We start from the raw sequence: 12,685 nt of genomic DNA, 5'->3' as shown, positions 1-12,685 counted from the left end.
TGATCTTTTGTGTGTGTATACGTATATTGTCATCGGTCAAATGGGTTGAATTTTTTTTTTCTTTCCTTATGCATGACTGATTTTTTTTTTTTTTTGGTAAAATATGCATGACTGATTTACTTACTATAATTAACAGTAAATATAAGGTGATGTTTTTCATTAGGGGATTAGGAAATGTGAAGGGACATTTATATATATAGGAAAAAATACAAGGTTTGTTAGTTACAGCTTACATTTACATTCAGTTTCGAAGTTGACAAGGGAAAGAAAAAAAAGAAGTTGACAAGGAATGTGTAAATTATTGATTTTTTCCAAACGACACAATGTCAAATAAATAACGTTGAAACTAAGGGGGTACTAAGCCAAATCCCAAATGTTATTTCTTTGATATTTTTTGGGTGTTTTCTTTTCACCTTTTTTCCTAGCTAGTAGTTGGGCAACTTTGAATATATACCAATTCCCGTCTACCTCAATTACTCTTTTTAACACTTTTTCATTTTATTCTAGAATCGTTTTATTATTACATTTAGGCCTATAGTAGATAGAATAGAACCACGTTAAATTTGTCAATACCAAATTTCTGTAAAAATGTTCCCGCGTTTCTCTCTTTAGTTTAATGTCTCTCTCTATGTGAAAAAGTCCAAGTTCTTTTTGTCAATAAGAAAATGGAAATGGTCCTCTCTCTCTCTCTCTCTTTTTATTTTCCGATATTTCATGAGAGATGTCGACGAAAGATGCATGGAGAAGAAGAAGACATAAAAAGGCTGCTTACATAAGCATTATTGCATACGTGACGTTTCCATATGTACAGTCCCTATGTGGGTGTTTTTTGTTCACGTGGTTTGTGGAGAATATAATATTTTCCTCCTATTTATAGTGTATCATGATATTTTTTATATCCATCCTATTCCTATTAGCTATATTAACAAATACTTTATATTTCTTTGCTTGATTGATCGAATCTTTTAGATATACAAATAGTTTGTTCTGTATTGAATAAAATATCTCAACGCCACAAATCGTTTGAACTTTGAAGTGAATATCTCGGTCTACTTCTACATACGATAACAGTATCACAATCCGAAGATATGTATTCTAGTTGAGCCGGGGTATGGGCCATGAAACGGGTAGAAAACAACAAGTCACAAAATATCTGTCCAGATTTGATGTATTTGATCATAGAAAATAATTTATGAAAATGGAATTTTGTCAGCAATTGTGTCTCAATTAATTATTCTTTTCTGGCATATGTTTATATATTAAACGACAGTCTAGTTTACATCAGAGACATCATTTGTACTTACAAGATATAGAACCTTTTTCATACGTTGTTATATATATATATGAAAATAGAATGAAATTTAGCGATAACAGGTGAACAATGAACGCATTATTATGTAACAAAAGTATTCACGAAGTCTAGCCAGAAAAGAGTAAAGGCGTCAAATAATGGAATAAAGATTGCATCCACAGAAATGGGAAGAAGATTGGGTGAAAAGGGGTTAGAAAGAAATTACACACGCTTTTTGTCCTTAACTTTTTGTACGAACGTCATTAGTCCCATAATCATGGCTACCCACACGCTCGTTTATATATTTTTGTTGTTTTGTTTAATCTATCTCTTTATGGCCTATAACTCAATACATATTTCAAACCTAATGGGCTTTGGATCCATCATTTATCACGTGTAAGAAGAAAGTTTAAAGGATATGTTCGTTGATACCAAAAACATTGGATGCAGAGATTGCGCACAAATGTATCGACCAAGAAGAGGAAGGAGATTGTTGAGCGTGCTTCTCAATTGGATGTTGTTGTTACCAACAGATTGGCTAGATTGCGAAGCCAAGAGGACGAGTAGGCAGTAGGCACACACTGACACACACAAAAAAGGATTATGTGTTCGGTTCTTTTGCCTACAAATGTTCTCTTGCTGAAATTTTTCTTTATTTTGTTTTGTTTGTTTTTCTAATTGTCATGTGTCAATTATGTGAGATTTATATTATAACTTACTAGTATGATTTTGGGACAAATGAATGAATGAATTATGAATCTAATCAATCACAGTATCACACTTTAATTTTCTGACAAGTGTTTTAAAAGCAAACAAATGCATCCAATTTCATCAACTAATAAGATAATAATATTTTTGTTGACTTGACCCAAAGAAAAAGTTAATTATATTATTCCATTTGTTTCACTAAAGAGTGTTATTTTAGAGTTTCATTTTTGTTTTATAAAAAGTGTCATTTTACATTCCTAATGTATTATTTTTATATTTTCAATGTATATTTTATATTAAATTTTTTAGATTTCTTAGTTTTACTTGTAACTGTGACTAAATTAACTCATTAAATACTTTTTAAATAAGAGTATATATATATATATATTTTTTTTTTTTTTAATTTGAGTGAAATGTGTCAAAATAATACTCTATGTGAAAACAGAAGTAGTATTTGACTGCATTTATTTTCTACAACTTGGTTAAACTATAGGATAAGTATATATTAATAGGATTCGTACTATATAGAAAGATTTTGATTATCTGTTTATGGGACTAAATATTATAAAGATTACCCAATGAAAAAAAGGAAATTTCAAAATCCGGATTACGCTCCAACTCTGATCGGGCTGACCCGGTAAAGAGACTAATCTCTTTGTGTTTCCATAACTGATTAAAAAAAAAAGATTTAATAAATAAATCTTTGGGACTTTTGGGCTTTTTCTTCTCTCTCTCCTATGCTCGAGAAATTACGCGGCTTCTTCTCTTCTGAAACACTCCGGGAGATTCTACGAAACCCCCCGCCGCCGCATAAGTCACAGAGGGAAGTTTTAGGAGGAAAGGAGAAATATTTGTTTCGATTGCCGTCGGAGATGGTTACAGGCGTGGGCTCCGCCATGGCGGAACGGTTAAAGGAAGACGGAAACAATTGCTTTAAGAAAGAACGTTTTGGTGCTGCCATTGACGCTTACACCGAGGTACATGGTTCTCAATCCTCTCCTCTTGTTTCATCGTTAGGGTTTTTTTGGTTTTCTGGGTTTATTATATGCCCTAGGGATTTTGATTTAGATCTGTGTGTAGGAATAAACTCTTGGATTATATAATCAGAACTTAGTTTCAGCTAAATTAGGTTTAGATTGAGTGATAAAACAATTGATTAGAATGTTTACAGTTGGAATTTTAGGAACCTTTTTATGTTAATCATCGATACAAAGACTTTTTTTTTTTTTTGTGGGGTGATTGTCTAATCATCTTTGTGTAACTTAACAGGCAATAGCCTTGTGTCCAAATATTCCTGCTTTTTGGACAAATCGAGCACTTTGCCACATGAAGCGAAAGTGAGTATGTTCTCTTGATTAAAGTTACACTTACTGATCAATTGCTTAGGTAGTTTAATGTATTGCTTTGTGGGTGGTTTGCTGATAATTCAGGGATTGGACTAAGGTTGAAGAGGATTGTCGCAAGGCTATTCAGCTTGTCCACAATTCCGTCAAGGTTTGATTCTTTTGGTCATATCTAGACCGGTTCTGTTTTGTTTAGTATGCTACGTATGGAATCTGTTAAGTTCTTGGTCTTCTTCTTTTATGGGCATTCTTTGATCCTTCCTTCTCCTTCATATGGGTATTGATGTTCTGTGGCAGGCCCACTACATGCTAGGACTTGCATTATTGCAGAAGAAAGAATATACCAGTGGAGTCAAAGAGTTGCAAAGGGTATTTATTTATCCTTAGCTTTCTTTATTACTTGACATGATTTTGTATGCATAACCTTGACACCTAAGTAGTGTAGTTTCTTAGCATCTTAATGAAGATGTAAGGTACCACTTGAGTCTCCATATTTTTGTTCGACAGTTGTGTTAGTGGATACTATTGACGCTGGTTTGAGTGAGATTAAAAAAACACTAGGGATGTGTTAATTTGTTGAAATCATCAAATACTACAAAGCATAGTTTTGATGAAATGTTTCCTGCTAACTTCATGTGGCTACGTTTGATATAGGCTTTAGATCTTGGAAGAGGTGCGGATCCAACAGGATACATGGTAGAAGATATATGGGAAGAGCTTTCTAAAGCAAAATACATGGAGTGGGAACTGCTTTCTGCGAGGCGCTCGTGGGAATTGAATAGTTTGAAGTAGGTTATGTAACGTACTTAATTTGGTACAATCATTCAACTTGGAACTACGCTTCAGCGTGGCTTTATGGAACTATTCATGTTTTTCGTAGGGAAACTTGTGAGGCTGCTCTAAATCAACAACGTGCTTTAGATATGTCTAGAACAGAAGAAGAAGAGAGAATAGAGTCCTCTCAGGAAGCCTACATTGCCCATACTGAGCGTTTGAAATCTCTTGAACGTGTATTTGAGAAGGCTGCGGAAGAAGATAAACCATCTGAGGTGCATTACCTTTTCTTTAAAACTTTTTTAAGACCCATCTTTCATTTATATTTGAGGTCAAATACTATTCTGGATTATTATTTCCAGGTGCCAGATTATTTATGTTGCAACATAACTCTTGAGATTTTCCGAGATCCTGTCATTTCTCCGAGTGGGGTTACATATGAAAGAGCAGCAATCCTCGAACATCTTAAGAAGGTTGGCATTATCGTCGCTCTTTGCTGTAGCAATTAATCTCTATTTTTCTTCTTCTTATTCCTGTTATGGTCGTTTGCACTACTTGCTAGGTGGGGAACTTTGATCCTATAACGCGTGAAAAACTTGAGCCGTCCAAGCTCGTTCCAAATCTAGCTATAAAAGAGGCAGTGGCTGCGTATCTAGAAAAACACGTCTGGGCTTACAAGATTGGTTGCTGATGCAAATGAGGATTCACATGCACAATGACTGACAACGAGGCTAGCTACTTGGTGAAAGAACATATCAGATGTGTTTAATTTTATTTTTCTTAGCTGATGTTTTTAAGTGTAAGATATTCTGCCGTGTATATATATATATATACAATGTTTTTTGTGCACCCTGCACAAATTGGACATTTGGCTTAGCCTATACTGCTATACACACACATAATTGAGGAAAATCCAAACCAAAAATTCTGATATTCTCCGTGTTAAAAGGATAACGGTGAGGTTTCTCTGGAGACGTTTAAGTTTTGGTTTCGGGTCTAGGGATTTGGGGTTTAGATGCACTTCTCTGTAGATTGATATTTCGATAACATGTAGTATAATTTAGTACAAAAACATGCCTGAAGTATTCTTGTTCTCTTCTTGGGACCGCTCCAGTCATCTTCCCTGAAGTCTGAATCTGCAATTCATTTACTCTAAAATTTGAAAATACGATAAACAAACGATAATTCGCATACAAATAATGTAAAAAAAAAAGTTATAGTCGAACACAATAAACCACTTACACGCTACTGTTTTCATAGTTGCATCAACTGTCCACAAAGTCAGATTCATTTGGTATTAAGCAAAACCACCTTTCGAACAATTTCACCTCCGTTATTTACGACACCTGCGATCCCAAGGTTTCTTAAGATTTTCGATCATTTTATGAAAAACATCAAATAACGTAACTTAATCTCCTTCCATTTCGGTAAAAGTATTCAAGCAGTTGGTATAAAATTTATATTACATATTGCCATATTGGAACCAAGACGTTTTCTATATGAAAATAGGTACCTCATCTCCCGCACTAACTGATATTACTATAGTAGTTAGAATGCTGAATGCCTCACATAACATAAACTAATATCGTATGTCATGTCATGTGTCTGTTGATATGTGGTTCAAACTTCAAAGTCTACTTTAGAAAAAAGGTTGACATGATTGCCAGTACAAAACTGAGAGCAAGCACAAAGTGCAATCATAAAGAAAATGTACCCAAGCTGGACATTCTCTAATATGAGAGAGACTCAAGAAAAGTAGAGAAAACCACTGCTTAGATTAAAAGGGGAAGAAAAAACAAATTTTTCATCTAACTCGATTAATTTAAAGGAATCGAGAGTTCGAGATACAGTAAGTAGGTAAATAAATACTATTGTTCTTATTAGGCAATTGATGAATGGTGAGACTGAGTTATCCAAAATGTCGAATGAATAGTGTTTCTAATAAGACGGAAATATTGTGTCTTGGAATAGAAATAAAACTATTTTTATATTCATCAAAATGATTCTATACACTAGAGGAGAGGGGGGACACATAAAAGGTAAACCCACCATTGTGGATCATTAGGATTCGTTTGTCTTTCTTTTTATTCATGGGAATTATATTTTCTTTCTTAACCGTAGAATAAATAAAAAAATCTCATTGGTATTTGTAAAACGTTACTTGTTGTGGATAAAAAAGTAGAAAGTATCACATTCTTTTATTTTCTTGGCTTTTCTGTGAAAGTTGGATGAGGAAAGGAATAACCACAACCACCAAAGAGTGGTTTAGAACGAATCCATCCATGTTCTTTCTTACTCTCTCCATCTCTCCCTCTTCAATATTCCATTTTCCCAACTTTCTCCATCTATTTTCGAGTATTTGGACTCGTCATTATTACGAGTCACGGAGCTGTGGCAACTTCGTGATTCAATTCTACCTTCTGAGCAAAATCTAAAAACGAATTACATGTGATTTTTATCATTACTTACTTTTTAAATCATCCCGTGAAAATTTTTAAACTTTACCTAGTTTCTTTTTACTAATGATAAGTATATGTTTCTATTGCTAGTAATTTTCAGGTATGAATATTATTACTTTTGTTTTTCTGATAGACATTGTTTTAGTTGACTATAATGAATAATTTTGCCGTATTTAAAATGATTTGTTTTTCTAATAAAAATGGCATACGCCACGATGGGGTCACATTACATAACATTATACATCACGGAAATCACATCAATGACATCGTAAATCATAATAAGATCTCGTGACTCTTTGTAATTAACTCTTCCCCCAGAGAAAAAGTGTGGAATAAGATTGATTAGCTTTGTGGTTCTTATGAGATGTGAAGAACACGACATGACAGCCTTTTCTATGTATTTAATGTATTAATTTATACAACGAAACAGACGAAAGCTACACAGTAACTTGTTGACCAAGGCGTCCACAGCTGAATAAAGCCACCAAACAATTTATTTTATTGATTGATTCCCCCCCATAAACTTCAAACTGAAAAAAACAAAAACTATTCACACAGATTTCTACTTACATCTCATACACGAAAACCATATCATTCGAATCCTAAAGATATGAATAATTTACAAAAATATTCTGAAAGCCATAAAGAACCAAAAATAAAAAGCAAAGAGCAAAGATATAAGATAATTTACATTACGGATTTTTTATTTTAGGGCTTTCTCTCAGGCTGTGTGGGTAAGATTCATAGCTTTTCTCAGTCTATCCAAGATCCCATTTGCTTTCCTCTGTGCCCTTGAGGTTCCTTCACGCGAAAGCTTTGTTATTGTACCATGAGCATTCTCCTCTTCTTTGATCTCTTTCCACTTTGTCCTGTCGCTGAAACATATAGTATGCAGTATCACAATCGCGTTCTCTTTGTTTCTCTTGCACTCGCTCTCTCGAGTGATCTTCAGCAACCAAGAAACACCACCGAGCTCACCCAATTCCTCCACAGCCTTCCAGTGAGTAACAAGCATTGCCAATATAGCTAAAAGCTCATCCACATACAACCCATTTGAGATTTTCTTACCTAAAACGCTAACAGCTCCATCTCTCACGGCTCTACTCCTGTTTTCATGTGCGATACAGAGTGTAAAGATCGCTGCAGCTACGTCTTTGATAGCCAATGGATTCCCTTCTTCTAGGAGATCGATAAGCGGTTTCAGGATCCCTGATTTACCTATAAGTACTTTGTTCGAATCGAGCGCAGACAGAGTAAATACCGCTGCAGCTGCATTGCTTCTCGTGGCTACTGTTCCACGCCTCAATGCATCGATCAGAAGAGGAATCACATTAGGGTTTTCGCATACAAGCTTCTTGTTGCTGTCATCATGTATAGCTATGTTCAACAACGTTGTGACCACATCTTCTTGAAGATTCTCATCAGGGTTTGACCCGTGTAACAACGGACTCAGCAACCGAGTGATTTCATCAGGAGACTCGCCGAAGAGAGCTCTGAACTCAGTACCTTTCCTGGTCAGAAGCCTTAGCTCCTTGGCAGCAGACTTTTGATCTTGAAGGACTGAAGACGAGATTTTACAGAGCAAAGAATTAAAAATCTCACGATCTGATCTTGTCACAGCTTCTTCTTCATTCACAAGGTTGGAATGATGATACTGGTTCTTGTTGTCTAGACCAATCTTCTTACACCATTTTGAGATCATATCACGGATTAAGAGATTAGGAGTTAAAGCCGTGTGAGGCAGAACTTGCTGAGTCTTGGGACACGTTCTATTGCCTGAACTCAACCACTTCTGGATAAATAATTTGTCATATGTCTGCAAAAAACACAAACACAAACAAAAAAAATGAAAAATCTCAACACAATTATATACTTTAAGACTCAAATTTTGGGTTACAGATTGATCAAACAAGTGACACAACTACATAAATACATCGAAAGATCAATTCTTTTTCCTTCATTACCATAATCAAAGTCCTTAGATTCGAAAAACAGAATTTACCCTACCGACAAAGCAAGAATTTTTCATGAAACCTGAGTCGGATTATCTCAAGTGGTATAAAAGAAGAAATAAAAAATGCGACGAACCTGACCAGAAGCCAAAACGACGGGATCCCGCATAAGCTCATTAGAAAGAGGACAACGAAACTCGTCAGGACAAGAAGAGACAGTGGTCTCAAGCATATCTAAAGAAGAAGATTTAGCCATCTTCTTCCTCCTCATCGTCGCTTCTCTCAACGCAGACAAAGCCTCCTGTAACTGATCGATAGCCTGAACACCTGAATCATCATCATCATCCTCTTCTTCGATCTTAATCAGTAACTTTCTCATCTCACGCTTCAGTTCCTTGGCTTTCGCAATCGCCGTCGGATCCGATTCGAATACACCGGTCTTCGCCATCGCCGCCGGTACTCGCCACCACCAAAACCAAACCCTTTTCTTTCTCGGATTGATATACCGAATTGATATTTCTCACATTAAATTATAAAAAAATTTATTTAATTTTTCTTTCTTTTTTTTCTCAGTTTGCGAAAGAGAGAGTAATAAATATGAGGAAGAGAGAAGAAAAGAGAGGGGCAGAACACAACTACAAGTGTTGATGTTGTTTGTGTTGTACTGTTGTTAGTAGTGGTGCCCGAATTGTTGTGGCCTGCACCGATTTTGCCACGTCATTTATTCATTCGTTAATTAAATAATTTAAATTAATTTGAAAATTTTTACTAATAAAAAAAAAGAAGGATTTCATTTAATAATGCAGCACGTATGACCTACCTCGCGACTAAGGTGTCAAAACACAGCCGACACGACTAGTCTCATACACTCATACACGTTTATTTAGTTTTTGGGTTTAAAATCACACACGTTATTGGTAATTTTGGTATTAATTACTATTAACGTATAGTACTAATTGTAATTGATAAGAGATAGTACTTTATTAGCCTAGTGGTGGTCTTCATCTTTCACTTATATGTTTGTAACCTGCACGACAGACTGTTTTTTCTTTTAAACCAAAGAGGAAAAGTTATAATCAAACTACTCAAAGATTTTAAACCGAAAGAGAGTAGTTTTGAGAGTTTGCCAAGCCAAATGTTGTGAAAAACTATATATAAGTTTTAATTTTTTTTACAATGGTTACAAACTTACAATAGTTAAATTATAATTATAAAATACTCAAAATATACCCATAATTACAAAATACTCAAAATAACTTACAATAGTTGAATTTACAAACCATTAGATCACTATAAATTAGTTATAAATAGTTATATATCACGAACTAATTAAATTTGTGTCTCTTGACTGAATGATTAAATCATTTATATAGAGTACTGACTTTATTGAGAATTAATCGCTATTTATTTGTACCATTTAAAACATAGAATACATGTTTGCATTATATTGATCATTTTTGCATTGTTTATAATAATTGATATTGTTTAAATTAATTATTTATGTATATTGGTGCAACAAGCAATCACCAATCTAAGCATATAATTAATATATATATATATATATATTATTATTCAACGAGTAGTTTGAATCTCTAAATTACTTTAACGTTGTCATTTCCTCACAACCTTACTCCTCCTATGGATTGCAGGATAAGAGAAGTTGCACCTATCGCTACACTAGAAGAGGCTTTACGTTCAATTCATCTTGGTCTAATATCGGCGTAAGTTAATCAGACTATACAATATTTATAACCATTAAATCACTATGAATTAGTTATAAATAGTTATTTATCAAAAACTAATTAAATTTGGGTTTTTTTAACTGAATGATTAAATCATTTATATACACTACTACCTTTATTAGAATCATTATTTATTTGTACCATTTAAAACATAGAGTACATATTTGCATTATATTGGTCATTTTGCATTGCTTTATAATAATTGATACTGTATAAATTAATTATTTATGTATCTTGGTGCAACAAGCAATCACCGATCTGAGCGTAGAAGTAGTATATTTATATGTATATCCAACAAGTTTATATCATGTAGTTTGTACTTTTTATGTCCCAACTAAATTGATGTTTTATATTTATTTTTGTGTCTAATATATTAATTTGTATATTAAAAAAATTAAATAGGTTTTCTACTTTATTTTTTTTTACATTGGATATATCTAATGGTTTATAGTTTCTCTTTCTATCCGAAAATAATTAGAAATTAATTTACAAATAAAAATAAACTTTTTAAAATTTGTGTGATAATGTCTAAAAATTAATATAAAATATATTAGGGATACAGGAGAGTATTAATAAATCTCGAAATCACTTCTTCCAAGTTGCAAGCCAGCCAAAAAGAAAACATGTAAAACATTTGATTAAAAATGTAAACTTTAATTAGTAATACTAATTAATAAAATTTCGTAAAAATGGAAAGACGGTAATGGCGGCGAAATTTAGAAAGTGAGTGAGTGAGTGTAGCGAAAGCGGGACCCGCAAAGTTATTCCAACATGGCAACGAACGAACGAACAGCTGTCTTTCCGCGTCGATGGATTCTTCCTTTTCTACTCTCTACTCTACTGTGTACTCTCTCTCTATTTTCTTCTTTGACCTTTTTACCCCTGCTGTTTTTTGTTCTCTTTTGTAAATTATGAGAAAATAAAATAAAAACAAAATCGAAAAGAACACACTAGTGTTATTATCTAGCTTTCGACGCGTGATTGGATGAATCAAGAGAGTTGACCATATAATCTATTATCAGCAATTCAAGAAAAAAAAAAAAAAACAAAAGTAACCCGAAGATTTGGTCTTGAAATTAGTCATTATCAAGATTCATCTTTTTCAACTTTTTATTAGTAACATTCTAGACAATAGTATTAAACAGTTACACTCACGTCTCCAACAAGTATTTTAAAGGTGAAAACGACATTTTCCACCAATATATGAAACTTCTTTTTCTTATAAATGTTTTATAGTCAGCAAATTTTACTGCCCAAGTTATTTATTAGCCACGGATTTTGTGTTCCTATCTACTTTGCCTACATTATTATTAGTAATCCTAGTATTTGATTAACAAAAATCCTTAATTGGTATTTGGTAATACATGGCTTAGTTAATTCACCATAAGAGAGAGTGAAAGTCCATACAAGGCGCTCGGCTTTAGATTAGTTTCAAATCGCAACAATGAAGTTGTTGTTCTACAACAAAATTATAACATTATTGGAGTCCTTGAGCTTGTGGTCGAGTGGTAGGGAGCGGGACTGAGACGCTACAACGTTTCAGGTTCGATTCCCCTACTACGCGAAACTAAGTCACATTTTCCTGGGCACTCTTAAATGGATATGAGCCTATCTAACAGCCCATTTGAATACCCGGAGAGAGGATCTATCCATGGGTTGCACCTCCCCCAGAGATTAGTTTNGGCCTTGGACCACGAAATGGGGTGACAAAGGGGCCTTGAAAATGTCACTTAAGCTTCATTAAAAACCTTGTCAAGAAAACCCAATGGGACAAAACTTGACCAGGGAAAAAGAGTGCATAAGCAACACTTAACCCTTCATCAAACACCCTGAGCTGTGATCATTGTTAGGATGGCTTGAGCCATGTCTTCTTGCTTCTTGTCCAGCTCTCTAAGTAGACCATTGATGGCTTGGTTGAACCTCCTTGATTTTGACCTTGTTAGAGGACCCGCCGGAACGATCAATGCTTCCGCAGGTACAAGCTGCTCCTCCAATGCTTCCTCTGGTTCAAGCTGCTCCTCCAATGCTTCATCTGGTTCAAGCTGCGGGCCTTCCATAAACCTGAGGATTTACTCTGAGTTAAAAAAAAAAGAAAAAAACAAAACATTATTGGAACAAGAAGAAGAAGAAAAAGAAGAAATAAAGGTAAGTTTACATAATTGAACTATGACTACTGAAATAGACACGTGTATGAATATGTAAATACGTAGTAGTTCTGAGAAGTGGGGATCACTCTCAATCTCATCTGCAAAACACAGAAGAGAATCTTACAAGTGCCAAGCTGGACTGCTGGTCATAACTCACCTTGCGTGGGACTCTCCAGAACCACGTGTCTTTTTCTAATGCCTTCATCTTCTTCGAACTGACCTTCTTTTTTCCCTGCTTGCGAGACATCTCTGCTCCTCCTGCTTTCCCT

At 34.4% G+C, this 12,685-nt stretch overlaps 2 protein-coding genes across 2 annotated transcripts; one reads left to right on the top strand and one right to left on the bottom strand.

The window, feature by feature from the left end:
- LOC104744924 (E3 ubiquitin-protein ligase CHIP) lies at positions 2,702 to 5,028 on the top strand. Its single transcript, XM_010466056.2, has 8 exons — positions 2,702 to 2,976; positions 3,269 to 3,336; positions 3,430 to 3,493; positions 3,640 to 3,711; positions 3,997 to 4,130; positions 4,223 to 4,391; positions 4,479 to 4,589; positions 4,679 to 5,028. The coding sequence occupies exons 1-8, from the start codon at positions 2,737 to 2,739 to the stop codon at positions 4,805 to 4,807; spliced, it is 987 nt and encodes a 328-aa protein (XP_010464358.1). The 5' UTR covers positions 2,702 to 2,736; the 3' UTR covers positions 4,808 to 5,028.
- LOC104744923 (U-box domain-containing protein 9-like) lies at positions 7,052 to 9,163 on the bottom strand. Its single transcript, XM_010466054.2, has 2 exons — positions 8,664 to 9,163; positions 7,052 to 8,391 (listed from the first exon to the last, which is right to left on the bottom strand). Exons 1-2 carry the CDS (start codon positions 8,973 to 8,975, stop codon positions 7,297 to 7,299), a joined length of 1,407 nt encoding a protein of 468 aa, XP_010464356.1. The 5' UTR covers positions 8,976 to 9,163; the 3' UTR covers positions 7,052 to 7,296.

Source organism: Camelina sativa, chromosome 15 (genome assembly GCF_000633955.1).
Source record: "Camelina sativa cultivar DH55 chromosome 15, Cs, whole genome shotgun sequence".
Lineage (NCBI taxonomy): Eukaryota > Viridiplantae > Streptophyta > Magnoliopsida > Brassicales > Brassicaceae > Camelina > Camelina sativa.
This window is presented reverse-complemented; position numbering and strand designations above follow the sequence as displayed.